The sequence below is a fragment of the Diorhabda sublineata genome, chromosome 11 (assembly GCF_026230105.1).
Source record: "Diorhabda sublineata isolate icDioSubl1.1 chromosome 11, icDioSubl1.1, whole genome shotgun sequence".
Classification (NCBI taxonomy): domain Eukaryota; kingdom Metazoa; phylum Arthropoda; class Insecta; order Coleoptera; family Chrysomelidae; genus Diorhabda; species Diorhabda sublineata.
This window is the reverse complement of record NC_079484.1, coordinates 8,011,516-8,027,091: the sequence shown is the minus strand read 5'-3', so window position 1 is coordinate 8,027,091 and position 15,576 is coordinate 8,011,516. Positions and strand designations below refer to the sequence as shown.

Sequence of the window (15,576 nt, the reverse complement as noted above, 5' to 3'; positions counted from 1 at the left end):
ACGAATCTGGTTGATATCAACATACAGATACCCTTTTATTATGAACTATAGAGCAGCGTATAGACTAAATACTGTTTCACACGATGCTAGTAACTCGTAGAGGTTACTTATGAAGAGGACTCAAATTTAGTACTATAAGAAGAAAACTGTTTAAAATAATTGATTGACACGAGTAATCACGCCGTTCTCGATCGATGATTTATATGCAGACAAAAAAAATTCAAAGCAATTCCAATGAATAATGGATAGATTTAATAGCTAAATATTTGAAAAAATTTAACGCAAACGAAAATTGTTCGAAAATTCTATGAATAAAAACTTTGTCATGTAGGAGAAAGTAGTTGTGTACTAACGAAGTTTGTAGATCTTTGTTTGTATAACTTTCTAACACTATTTCAAATGTCAAATTCAAAACTATTCTTCTCACGAATAATATGTTGGAAACTGAATTCAAACTCGAAAAAACAAAGTAGGATGCAGTGAATTGCGAATGTTCGTCAAAATCCTTTCTGTGATTTGGTTCCATTATATTTGAATGCTATCTTTTTGCCACTGATACATTTCTATGGAAAATTATTAACCCATCTAAGTATGTTCAAATTTGACGTTTATCTTTTCAATCATCATTCAAAACGGTAAGAAGCAAATGAATATGTCACTAGAGCAAAAAAATAATGAAAACTGTTCAAAAAATGGAAAAGCAAAACTTCTTATCTCAAAAGAAGAAGATGCAGACGACGAATTTGAAAATGCTTCTGAAAGAATGTTTGGAAGGAAGTGAAGGAAGAGTCTTGTCAGTCGTAAAGAAGATGAAGACGACAAATTTGAAAATGCTTCTGACAGGACTGTTTAGAAGGAAATAAAGAAAAAGTTTAGTCCTAGCAGAGGAGCAAATTACAATATTATTAGCGAAACATCAACATGTATCTACAATATACATGGCTAACTTTTTGCTAAATATTTATTTATGTAATAGCTCTAGAAAATGGAGATTTGCAGTAGTTCTCGGCAGATGTATCTCGAAGCCTTTCCTAGAAGTACAATCGGCTGATTTTACTTTTACAACCCCTGGCCGTCCGACCACCGGATTTGTACCTGCTAGATACAGCGCAACCAAAAGCGTCAGTTTATCTTCAGATTTAGTTGGGATAAGTTCTCGTTCATTTCGACGTTTTGTAATTATTCAAATGTAAATTTTATTGTTTTTAAGTATTTATTTGTTTATTTGTATTCTAAAAGTGCTTGTGCGAGTGTCAAATTAAAAATTTACAATAAGATGTGGATGACTCTGATGAATCTGAAACAGAAGACCACGTCGAGACAAGATCAGTTGATTCCGAGACTAATCATGAACTTGAAATAAAAATATGACAGTAATTTTTTTTTGGGTAAGCTGGAGCTATTTTATGCACTTGTATTGTGTTACATTGAAATGATCATTGTAGGCAAAGACGGAACACGATGGAGTAAAATTGTACCAAGAGTAAATCGAGCCCGTCCTCATATTATGATGAAGTTATCTGGTGTAATTGGTCAAACAGCCATAAACGCCGAAACTGAATTAGATTGCTGGAATCTATTTTTTAGTGATATGCTAAACATGATAGTTGATTCCACAAATCTATATATAGAAAGTATAAAAGCCAAATTCAACCGTGAAAGAAATTCGTCGTCCCACAGACTTGATTGAAATAAGAGGATTGTTTGGCCTGTTATACCTAGCAGGTGTATTTCCAGGAGGTCACCGCAATTTGAAAGATTTTTGTGCAGCTGACGGGCCAGGATTTGATCTTTTCAAAATGGCAATGACTGAAAAGCGCTTCAGATTTCTACTCAGATGTCTAAAGATTTGATGATAGGTCTACAAGAGAAGAAAGACGTGAATTTGACAAGTTAGCAGCTGTTAGGAATCTCTTCAGTAATTTCATTGAAAACTGCAAAAAACATTATCATCTTGAGCAAAACGTGACCATAGATGAAATGCTGCCAGCATATCGTGGTCGATGTGCATTTCGACAGTACATAGCATCGAAACCAAACAAATATGGTATCAAAATTTTTAATAATGCTGCTAGATCAACTAAGAGGTGGCCGATGGTAATTTTTTACCATTTACTGAATGTAGCTGGAATCAACTCGCGGGTGACATTTCTTGAAAACAAAAATACGTTTGTCACAAGAAGAGAATATTTGAAAAAATTAAGACTAGCCTTGCTAGACGAACAACTAAAAGTGAGGGCCCAAATAAAAAGTCTCTCACGACAAACCAAAGATTTGCTCAAAAATTACAAAACCTTGGAAGCACAACAAGAAGTTCAAGAGGCAACACTTGGACCAAGTAAAAGAAAGCGATGCGAACCATGCTATGTAGAAAATAAGAAAACGTCAGTATCTGCATATTGTTGTAAAAAATGTGGAATTCATTTATGTATAAAACTCCATACAAATATGATTTGTAATAAATGTTATAATAAAGAAATTGAAGAGGGTGATTACTCCGATTAAGTTTGTAAAATATTTTGAATAATGTAACTTTAAAACTAGTTCTGTCGATAACATAATTAAAATTTTACATATAAAATAATTATTTTTTTTACTTGAAAAAATGTTAAATTAAAAGCGAAGAAAAGAAGTATTCATATAAAATTTGCTGTATTGATATATTGAAAATAATAATAATAAAAAAAATTTATTTGATATATGTATCTGCTAGATACAACGCGACCAAATACGTTAGAAATACCCGCGCGCCTAATGGAAGGTTAAGTCTAGTTATGAAGAGAGAATGGACACGATGGATTTGAAACTACTTCCGACAAGACTGTTAGGGGAAGAAAGTAAGGAAGTATCTAATGGCAGAGCAGTTAATGATAATATTTTTAGGAAACTAGCAACATCAGGTTCGACAGCATAAGGCAAGAGAAACATTTTGCAAGATCAGCGCCATTTAATCTAGTTATGAAGAGATTGGAGATGATGGTGAAGACTATAGATTTTAAACTACTACTGACAGGACTGTTAGGGGAAGAAAGTAAAGAAGAATCTAATGGCAGAGCAGCTAATGATAATAAAATTTAACTGAGTGTTAAATTGGACATGAGAATTATCTATTTAAGATTTAGTTGCTTGTTTCACACTTCTATATTTTTGTGGCACATATGAAGAGTTTTTCAACAAAAGTTGAAATTTTATATCTATATCGTTTGTGTTTTATCCTTATAAGGCTGTTGACATTCCTTACATGATTGTATAAATACTCTTCTTCCGATCTCCACATATTATGGTGTGAATGTGAATACCTCAAATTCTTATATTATGATTTGTGACAAAAACTTTCTCTTCAACTTTCCCCTTTTATATTTCGTACAAATATGAGATTCAAGGAAACCAAATACGAACTCACACTTAGATACGCAAGTTAAGAATTCATTGACGTAGATGTATCATTTAGTTTCAGAAAGTAGGTATCAAAAATTGGTTTGGAGATCCAGGAATTAAATAAACAAAAAATTCCGTGATTCATGCTTATCTATTTTTTTGATAAACATTGAGCTTCACGTAGGTGCATAAGAGCATCCTTTCTCATCTACTGATCCTGAAGGATCTTTGTAGTCTTCTATCATAACTTTCTGTGTAATACGCAGCAAGTCTTGTCAACTCTGAGCTTCTCGAAATTTCAAAATCTACTGAATATTAAATTTAATAAATTATTTCATGACATCGAAATTTGCATCTGATATAAATTTTGGAATATCAGGTCTTCGAACAATAACGCCTCTTTCAAATGCACGATAGTACAACTTACAATTTTTGGTTCAATATATCTTCTTCAGTTGTCTCCAATAGTGATATTGAACGTTCTCTAAAGTCAGCTACTAAGAAGCAAACTTTAGGTCTCACATACCCAAATTATTTTTGGCACCTATTCTTCTTCTTCGATATTTGCTTCAATTTATCGCATTTTATTCACGTTTCTTAACACTTTTGATCAAAGACTTTTTGTAAAAAGTGTCCATCATTGCAATAGAAAATTTGACTACTTGAAATTGCCGCTAAACTAAGTTACGTCTACATAAACTTGAAATTATCTCATAATTACATTGACTGACGCGAGAATTAATGACCAAGTTATTGTCTTCATACACCTAAGGTGAACAGCTACATGTTCAAAAACAATTTTAGCGTGTAGAAAAGAAATACTTCATATTCAAAAGTCAGTAAACGGAAGTAATATAAAAATTTCTTTGTGCAAGAATAACTGAACTGAAAACTAACCTTCTTTTGGAGGGTTGAATCCATGAACTTCGCAGTACGTTGTAGGTCCTAACCTTTCCGGAGTTAATAGAGTTTCAGTACTTGGAAGAACAGTGGGAGCATCTATGGTGAAAAATGTAGAACATGATGCAGATGCTTTTTGTTCTTGCTCTAGTTGTTTTTCCTTTAACTCCCGACGACACTTAGCACATCTTTTCATCTCACTGCGCACGCGCAACAACCACACCATACCGAACAGAGCCATGCCAATTGGCCGCCTCATCGTAGACGATCCCTCATAGCAGGGCAAGCTCAGGTGGGACACCCTATATGAAGTTACGGTGATGTTGTTTATGAAAATTTTCCAATAACGACATCACTTCAATGGACGAGTTTGATAATTGCAAGAAGTTTATATTTGAGAAAAAGATTCGAAATTATCATTCACAAATTTCGAATGTTTCAATTCACTATTTAAAAAATCTATTAATATTGTTAATAAATATAAACTCTGCAAACATTATTATGTATAACTTGAAATTGTTAGTAGGTTAAATGATAGAGTGATTAATTATATAAAGATGAAGGAGTTATTGAGAGGATTTCTACAAACGAAATAATAAAGAGTTGAGGGAATATTTACAATAGGATGTTTCAGAAAAAGTACTGCATATTTCAATTGTATTGAGAAATGGGGATAGTTATGATGAATCAGATTTACGTGACGATTTATTCAGCACGAACGAAGCGAAATAAAAAATATTAATGAAAAAATCACAAAAGAAATACCCAAAAAGATTCAAACGTGGATACGTCCATAGATATAGAAGATATTGAAGAAAAAAATTGGGAATTTGGAGCTGAATTTGTATAAATCATGCACTCAAACGAGCTTTTCTTTAGTGAAGGTAGCCCAACTTCCCAAAAATATTTGAGACTACTCATAAGAATATATTCCAAAGTAAATTTTATGTTGTACTAAATAATATTTTCAATTTCAACAAATATTTAACGACAAATGATTAAATCAATGTGGGATATAATTCCATTAAAATCTCATTATAAATATTCTCTATGGGGAATAATTTCAGGGTACAACCTAACATATCGAAGTAGCTAGGAGTGGGCCCTCTTCCACGGCATCGCGAGGGGGTTTATCATGTCAAATGTAGTGAAAACATAAACCAAAAATCATTCAAATATAGTTGAATGTCATTATGCGTCTCTGCATCAGAAATACTTGACTAAATACACGATATGAAGATGGAAAAATATGAGCGACGTTGATAAACTTCTTGCAATAATTAAATCGAATAGATTTCGACTTGTTTTTTATGAATCAGATACAACCCAAAGTGAATTTTTTTCAATCAAAAGGTAGAAAATAATTGATTTATATTGAAGAGATCTAAAAAACATTTCTCATTTGTATTATAAAGTTACAAATATTAGGAAATATTTCTATGTTCTTTTAAAAATGTCTTCCTCTATCCCCTTCTCAAATCACTTCTACAATTCTATGCAATATTTTGAAAAGAGAAATTTCGAAGTAATAGTTTTTACACCTGCAACAAATATACATCCCGCAGACATTGATCGAATATCTAAACGATTTTCTAAGCCTGTCCATAAACTTGTTCGGGCGCTTTATTTCAAAATAAAGGACTCATTTTCCACCTTTTTCCATTTCCAACCAACATTTACGACATTATAAGAATTCTATGTTTGAATTACTGCAACAATATGTAGTTCATTGAATATTTATAATGTTTGAAGTACATTTTATTGTATCGGATTCATAAATATTAAGTGGGTAGTGCTTATATTACTTGAGTGAAATGTGCGTGGGTTAAGAGGAAACTGTATTTTACCTAACACACTATATTGCAAATTCTAGTTATAACGATACAAATAGAAATAATAATCTCATCATTAGAAGTTTTAATTCATAAATAGGTTGGAATACTTTTGATAATAACAGCTTATATTCAAAGTAAAAATTAGAAATTTCATTGTATTTAACTAGTCAACGACATAAATATACAGGGTGTTCCAGGACTTACTACAAAAAATTCGGATGTGAGTAGAGGACGTGAAAATAATGGTGTGACATAAAAAATTCTCGTACGATTGTGCAATTAGAACTTATATTTAAGTATATTTTCTAAATTATACATACAGACATTATGAATTTTTAATAGATGATTACGTATGCCCATGTTGTGTAGTTGAAGAAATAAATAATTCTACACTACTATATGAAGGCCAGGGGCGGCTTATGCCCAATTGTTTACAATTCGTAATTTTTACAGAGAAAACCTATACTATTTGAGCTTAGTAACAATGAATTTTTCAATCGATTTTTTCACAAAAAGGTACTCTCTACTTATCTCGATCAAATATATGGTTTAGGAGATTTGTAAATTTTTTAATCGTTCGCTTTAATGAGTCATTCTGAATAAAATTATCATAAATTGTGATTATTTATCAAAAATACTTACAGGAGGTATTAAACCACAATCAAATAATTCTAATTGAACTGCATACTGTCGAACATTGTGTTACTATAATAGAGAAAAAATTGAAATGTAGTGAAATTTAGTTGGTTAGCCTAAAACTTATCCGATAAAAACAAAAAAACTATAATAAATATTCGATGTGCGCACCTTGCGTTCTATACACTTTCGGAGTCTACGGAGGATATTTAAATGTTTACTAATGAAGCTGGTTTCACACGAGATGTTTTTATTAATTGCCATAATCTACATTTATGGGAAAATGAAAGTCCTCACGGTTCAATTTATACAAAGAATCAATTTTCAAGTAGATCCGATTTTTTTTATAATATCCTGAATTTTCAGCTAAACATCGGAGAGACATGTGGTTCATGCACGATGGAGCCTATCTTTACCTCCTGAATGATGTAAAATATCATCTTAATAACATTGTTCCTGGATTGATTGTGGAGGTCCATTTGCATAGCTGCTCCGTTCCCCTGAATTAAATAAAATGGATTTATTTTTTTGGGGATATCCTGAAAGCTTGGTGTATGCAACACCGATAAACACAAGGAACGGAATGATTATATAATAAACTTGTGACGCTATATAGCAGAATCTTGGAAGGCTCTTCAATTCTTTTCTTATTTAAGTAACACGATTCAGAATGTCTCTTTATAGAAGAGTTTCCTCGGCATATACAACAATCTAAAAATTTACATATCTCCTAAACCATAAATTTTATTGAGTTAAACGAGAAGTACCTTTTTGTTAAAAAATCGATTGAAAAAGTCATTTTTGCTATCTTTCGATTGTACAGGATGTCCCTGTAAAGTTACGGATTGTTAACCATTGGGCATGAGCAGCCCCTTGCCTTTCAGATGGTAGTGTTAAATTTTTTATTCTGTCAAACACTACATACGTAATTATCCATTAAAAATTCATAATGGTGTAATGTATAATTTGGAAAATATACTTAGATATAAGTTTTGATTTCGCAACTTCAAAGCCCTATAATTCAGAATATATAATTCTGGGAATTTTTTATGTCACAGCATTATTTTCACGCCATCTACGCTGTAACACAAAACATGAACTATAAACCTTCGTATTGTGACTTTTGTCAATATTTTTTCGAAAAAAGAGTGGAATCGAGGATTTATAATTGCAGGCAATAGAAGCAATTGTGGAAAATAGATCAATCAAATATGAATAAACCTTTGGTGTAAAAGTTTACTTGAGTGTGACTGAGCATTTGTAATCATCCACATCGTTCTAGTTTGTAGCTCTTTTGATGATCCACGCATTATTACAAAATTTTTTCATGTATGAAAACGTGTAAACGCTTCTCTGTTTTAGTATTGGAATTATTGCAGGAGGTCGTGAGTCCATCGAACGGAATCGACAGTGCTTCAAATTTTATTTGAACTTAGTGCCACCCATGGAATTGTTCATTCAATGATTAGAGAGCAGTTGGGCTTCACAGAAATCTTTTAAATATTGTTTGATAATCAAATAGCCGCACGATTCAGCATTTCCCAATTGCTGCGAATTTATTTTGAATATGAATGGTAGACTTATTTGCAAGAAATTTTTAATCTGGACGAGACATGGCTGCATTATTCACCCCTCAATCAAAGAATGCAAGAAAAACATGATGAAAACTTCGTGTAAGCTGAAATTCGATGATCTACGAGAAAAAATTTGGCTGCGGTTTTATATATATACATAAAAGACGAAATTATCCCGTCCACGAGGTGTTGTTTTTCCTAGACAACGCCAGGATTCAACAAAAACTGGTAAAAATCGAATTGTCAGCATTTCTCTTTCTCAAAGAACAATTTTAACTGATCATGATAAGAGGAAAATTACAATTCCAATTTATTCCGGTTATACTGAATGAAGTATCCGTATGTCAGTGCCCAGTATGTCTCTTGAGACAAATATCGAGCCAAGTATTTATCGAAGAATCCCAACTCCATGTTTATTTTTGTAACAGCTATCTGCGGAAACTGCAGTTTATCGCTCTGAGTGGTGTGCTTAAATTCGTTATTTCACTTCACATGTTCCGATTCGCTTGTTTTTCAAATTCATTTTCTTAAGAAATCAAAACTCAATATTGATAAGTAGAAGGTATCCCTTATTCTAAACGTATCAATTGTTGAGTGAATAGATACATCCTACATGTAGCAGCTTAAAGTATTGGACTAAATTGAAGCAAAGAAAACTTATTCAAATCGCTTCGCCGCTGAGAGGATTTCGGCACACTAGGGATCAAACTTCACCAGAAATTATTAGCTGTAATCTCGTAATGTTGCTTTTACTACCTAATAATAGCTTTCGTGACTTGATATGAAAATGAAAATACAAATTAGTTGGTCACATAAGTAACTTAACCATTTTGAAGTCTTATATAAAATTGTGGAAATAAAGCGATAAAATGAATAGCTTCACAGCTTTACAGAATATTCATTATGTTTTCAAAGCACTACCTACTTATTGAAAATGTCAATTTGGCTCAAATGACATGTGCTAGAAAATGTGGTCTTTTATTAAGCATTAGTTATTTTAATGCAACAACAAAGAATTTTCATGATAGGAATAGATTGATAAGTATGATAAAATCATATGACAAGGATGTTTCTGCTCCATAGCGATATGCCAAATCAAACTTTTATTGTATTTAAATGGACCCAATTGGTTTTCATTTTGGATTCAGTGATTAACTGCCCATTTATCGATTCTACATAACAAGTGTCACGTATTAGAGAATATTTTCAAATCGTACAATCAAACAAAACCATCGATGCTTTCGTTATTGCTGACACGACCTATTTTATCATCACTACACTTAAGTGACACAGCAAAAGGATTTTCAATGAAAGTCTAAATTTCGAACAGTTTCGCGCGAATTCCTTCCGCTATCCCGAGAGTGTGCGTTTAACAACCCTCAGCGGAGACGCTCCGCGATCCCAAAGGGATCAGATTCCACGGCCGCAAATAGAGTTACCCGCGGTCCCGAACATTTTAGTGAATTTCGCGGCGAGGTAAGCAAAGAACAGGAAAGTTCGGGCGAACGCGAAAGTGTGTAGCCTGCAGGAGAAATTTCATTCAAGTTAGAATTAATTTTTTTTGAGTCAGGCCAATTTAGTTTTTTTGGCCGGTTCCTCTCAATTGTCAGGTTTAACATGTGGCATCCTCTTAGACGAATACACAACATTTTATTTTGATTGTTGATTATTTTTTATACAGAATTATATTAATTCAGAGAAAGAATCAAAAAAATTGAATGTATACATTTTCATATTATGAAGATTGTTTGGTTTTAAATTTCGTGTTACTATACAGTATACAGAGAGGTATGGATATTGTACCCAAATGAAGATTTCAAAAATTGCACTCGGCACAGATAAACATTTTGCAAACTTTGGATTTATATATACGAGAGTCGCTACTGATGTGAATATGTCAAATCTCATAACGCCATTATATAGGTTGACATTTTTAATTGTGAACCTACTCAGAATGCTATTTAAGTTGTCCACAAATACTTGAAACCTTCATCTCGGTCAAAGAATGGAATTGAATCGCGTGCGATGATTTTCCATGACTTGCGTTTCACTGATATTCCGAATTCAACCATTATCGGATGAGCTTTGTCCATAATCGGCTGTTGCACCAGAAAACATCGCTGCTCTGTGTAAACTGGTATAGCAAGATCGTCTTGAGACATACCGTGAGCTTGAAACATACTTGGGCATCAGTTTCACTCCCATATATTCAATATTTAACTGTCAGAGACTTGTTCGCATTGGATACCACATAATTTGACCAACACTCAAAAAAAGTTCGTGTTGAGTAGTGCAAAGAAATGCTGAAATTTAATGGTGGTACTTCAAAAGGCGCCTATAAGATCGTGACATGCCAAGAATCACGGATCTCTGCATATGGGCCTAGAAATAAAACAACTTTCAAGATGAGCCCACCTCAAAGCTTAAATAGCAGCCCTCGTACTTTGTTGTTCGTCTCTACTCTTCCCAAGTTAGACTCAGTTGTTATTTTAGTCAGTTTTTGATCGATATTCACTCTTCCTTCAGTCTATGCACACTTTTCTTTTAAGGGAAAACGGCTTAGCTACCAAGTATGAGGTAAGTACGGGTAAAAGAGAAAACTTCATCAAGGAATCCGAGGGCACCTCGTCCAGGCATTTATAAGCCCTAGCAATAAACCTCATTCTCTTTACTAGGTTAGTAATCCCCTAACGATTTCTTTTGCGCTCGTGTTAACGGCTCACTTTTTACTAAAAGGTTCCAGATAATTCTCTAATTCTTGTTGATAGTATTAGGATAGTATTGTTCAGAAAAAGTTATATATGTACAACACAAATAATAATTATTCCAGTTTCCATCATGTTGATTAAGTAACTTCAAACCTATTGAACTCTCATCTTTTGTACTTGATAAATCATCAATAAAAATAACAATGTAGTACGCAAAAGTCATACATCTAGTTTTTCAATTGTTTTGGCTAACCCTGTAACCGATGCAGTGGATACCGACGAAAATAATACTGTTTTTTTTTCTAGCAATCATTTCAAGGACACTAAGTTGGAAATACCCATAAAAATCTGTTGAATTTGTTTTTAATGATTAGGTGAACTGAATTAAGTTGAAAAAAATTGAATTTTGCTATGAGAGTATGAACTCGATCATACTTATCAATCATACACTTATGATTCTATATCTAAGAGAACATTTACATATGGCATAAGACTATAAAATTAAACATTAATCTTATGATTGAGCCAAAAACATTTATAGCATCCCTATTTTATCGTCTTTCTTACCTGTACCTGACACACATGCCCACCCTGCCAAAACGCAGTTAGGGTATCATTGTTTCAAATCTCCCTCTTTTCTCACTGAATTAGAAAAGGGCTTTCAACAAAAATTATTTTAAAAATGCCTCAACCTAAATTTTATTCACTTTGAGACACTGTCACATTCAATTTATCAAATAAACAACTCGATAAATTAATTTTAAAGTCCCATGAAACGCATGCACTTATTTTCACTTGATTTTAACGCAACACTCACTATATTATATAGGATTTTGTTGGATTTGTTTTAGAAAGATGATAATTTACTTCACTTTGTAGCACTGGCACTTATCAGGATGTGGATCGTGAGGATGTTCTGAAATAATTATAATTATTTTTGTAATAACTGAATAATACAAACTTAATGGCCCAGTAATATAATCTAATCAATTATTCTTTCGAAATGTGGGTTTCTAGACTAGAACCAACGTATCCGTATCACAAGAAATTGGTCCACGCATAAGGTTGCTAACCAGATTAACCAGATGTATTTGCAGTACTTGGAACATATAGCTAGAATTGAACGATTAATCATAAAAGGGAAAGTAGAAGACACAAGAAGCAGATCTCGAACTAGATGGGTAGACCAAACAAAACTCTTAATAAATATGAGACTGAATCATTCTGAAAAGATTGCACAGGATAGGCAAACATGGAAACAACTGCTGAATCTAATATAAATGGTTTCACTTCATCCTTTGGAGGATAATGGAAAGAGGAGGACATCCAGTCGTACTATCGCACCAATTAGCTTCATTTTTTCAATAAGACCGTTTAAAGTACAGATTTGTTACTTGTTGGAAATTATCCAATTTTCATGATTTATACTTTCCCACTCTTAACATTTTTACGCACTTCTTTCTCTATATATTGGGTTCTAAATGAACTACACGATTTTTTTTAACTAGAACACCCACCGTTACTATCTGTTACTTTTCCTTGATTGAATTTTCGGCTTAATAGCTACTTCCTAGTCAGCTTAAGAAGTCACTAGAAGTATGGAACAAGCGTTGATGAATGTGATTGTGCGAACTTCGTGCCTATTACCACCTTTTTGATTTCAAATATTTCCTCTTGACACTCCATACATTCGATATGTGCGATGAAATTGATAAAACGGTTCAATATCTACTGCCTGGCTCACACTGAACTCAAGAATAGATGGATCCTGTGATTCCTTATTGAATTATTGAACTGACCTGAAGTGACCAAGCCATGGAAGAAGAAGCGGTTGTATGGCTTCTTAGGAATTTGTATATATTTGTTATGAAGCTACATAAGAAATTTAAAAGTGGAGGTCATAAATGACACAAATGTTGCACAGCGTGTACTTTTTCTAAGAGAAAACAGAGCTACCAAGGGTGAGGTAAGTGCGAGCAAAATAGAAAACCTCATCAAGGAATCTGACGTCACCTTGTCTAGGCGATTGTAAGCTACTTCTCAGGAAGGAATCCAATTGATTGCTACACAGGGTCAAATCAAAATCAATAATTGCTACGAAGTTTAGAAGTGGAGGTCAAATGTTTGAGGTACGTAGCTTTCTTGTGCGGCATGTCTTTTGAAAGTGTAAGAGTAGAAATCTAAAAATTATGCCTAGTAGTTGATGCATATCCAATAATTTTCACAAAGGATTATTGCCAAGTCAACATCTTCTTATCATAGTCTCAAATTATTTATAATATTATGAGTTTTTTCCGATGCTAAATACTGTAGAATTTCAACCAATTTTCATGGATTTTGATAAAAGTTTTTCTGATTGTTGAGGATATTTCTCTCATTAATGAAGGAAAATATCGAATTCCAGCTTGCGGAGAAGCGAAATAATTACTAGCTGCAATATTGAATTTTCAATTCTAAATTTCGGAAACAAACTATATTCATAGCATTTTAAAAGCAAGAAAATTAGTTTACTAAGGCAAAAAAGACTAGGGGGGAAAATTGAGATAATTTTGTACTGGGCCACCAGTTTAACTACTTCATCATTTGCCCACTAGGTGAATATATTGTCGATAAGTAATTAAAACCAGCTTATTTGAAATCAATTATCGCTCTACGAGTGTAAGTCCAAAAGTTGATGTTTTCTTTTAACTAAAAAGCAAAACTGTCATAATATGAACACAGAACCTTTCACTTTGGGAATGATGAAATTGAGAATATTGAATTTCTTTTGTTAATGTAGAATTATTTCTCCAGTAAAACACCATTGAAACCAAATATAAGAATATATAATTTCTGCATTATCAATTTGAATGAAAAAGTAGTTTGCTGAATTCCATTGTGGCGATACACAAAATAAAAGATGTCAGTAGTTCTGAGTATGTATGGAGAATGAAAATTCGAGATTATGAAGATTATAGATCTGTTTGGATAATAGAAAGATTCTCGCAACATAGATATCTCATTTGCTACAAATGCTTCGGCCATTTACAGAAGTTGCTGTTAAGACCTAATGTGGATAGCATTTTATAACTACGACGTACCAAATGAACCGTATGTAAAACATTGGATATCCTTAAGTAAATCTTAAATCTTAAATCTTAAAAAAATGGCAAGGTTACATAATCAGCCAAAAAAAGTAATAGCTATCGTTTTTTAGGATGCATATAGTTCACATTTTTAAAAATGTAGAACAGACAATACCAGAAATTTATGAATTAGAATTAGTTCACAAATTCGCTATTTCTTTCCGGATAGAGCCACTAATGACTGTCTTGCTTTAAGTTACGAAGTTATTTAACCACCATCGTATACTGATAGCAGCAAATATAATTGTGAAAGTTTTAGTTTTGTATGCTTTCAATTAAAAAATTTATTTACTCGAAAGTTTCACTAAAAATTGTCTAGAAATAGTCTTCACTTTAATTTCGAAATGTATATCATATATGGAGTGAACATTTCCAAAATATTTGTATTCATTATTCAATTCTTAGAGAAGAAATTGAGTTCATACATGTATTAATCAATAATATTCACCTATATATTAAGAAAAGTGATCTTATATCATTAAAAATAATATGTTTACATTGATATAACCAATTGAAGCACGTTGACATTTTGATTTTTTGAATCAGCCTCACGGCATCTAACGTTTTATGCCTCCACCTGACTGATTATGATTGATTTTTCATGTAATGTAATCTATGAATCGATAATTAATTAAACACCTTAATATATCATAGTGTAACAAGTTATTTTTTCGACCTACCTATTTATACCAATGTATATTGGGCAGACTAAGAGGTCCGTTATTGTCAGATTTAAAGAGCACATAGTTCATTAAAAATATGGACGAACCGAAAAATCGGGTACTCATAATCATGAAATTAATAATGTAAAAATGCTAAAAAATGTATCAACAATAACAATAAATTTTTGGGTGCATTCGAAAGGATCGGGATTGTTTAATGTAGGAACAACTTAAATAAGGACAAAGGGCCTATTCCTTACACTTCATATTTCATAAGTTGGGAAATAATTTACTAATAAATAAGTTTGGGAAGAAGTTCAATGGTTGGAAAATTTAATATAAATAGGTGGGACGTTCGAAGATATGTTCTGGTTTACCATTAGTCTCTGAATGCGAACTTTATTATCGAAAGGCTCGTCAAAAAGTGTAATTCAAATAATCAAGAGAAAAATATTGAGAATCATAATCTGATCAAATATTATGGAAGATGGGGAAAGAAGATTGAAGAAATACATGAAAAACTGATGATGAAGGAAACCTACGGATACCTGTATGGCCAAGACACAAAGGCAGACTATGAAATACCTGTAGAAACCAAATTCAAGAAGATACTAGAATCCTAGAAATAATAGAATGGAAAGTAAAATTTAGAAATAGAAAACATTGAAGAAAATAAAAATAACAAGGCGAGTACACCACCCCAACAGAGGGATTTTTAGGGGCATAAAACACTAGATATAATGATGATGAAGATGATG

General features: G+C 32.6%; 1 protein-coding gene across 13 annotated transcripts in view; it reads right to left on the bottom strand.

The window, feature by feature from the left end:
* The window catches only part of LOC130450233 (disks large 1 tumor suppressor protein), a 1,338,131-nt gene that overhangs the window by 804,610 nt on the left and 517,945 nt on the right, over positions 1 to 15,576 (bottom strand). For 11 of the 13 annotated variants that reach the window (XM_056788509.1, XM_056788517.1, XM_056788518.1 and 8 more), the window contains exons 2-3: positions 11,599 to 11,947; positions 4,276 to 4,580 (exon numbers count right to left, since the gene is read on the bottom strand). The exons of the other annotated variants lie outside the window; for them this stretch is intronic. In XM_056788509.1, coding sequence (XP_056644487.1) covers positions 4,276 to 4,580; positions 11,599 to 11,615 — 322 coding nt within the window. In that variant the 5' untranslated portion in view covers positions 11,616 to 11,947. The remainder of the gene's footprint in view (positions 1 to 4,275; positions 4,581 to 11,598; positions 11,948 to 15,576) is intronic. 13 annotated transcript variants of the gene reach the window in all.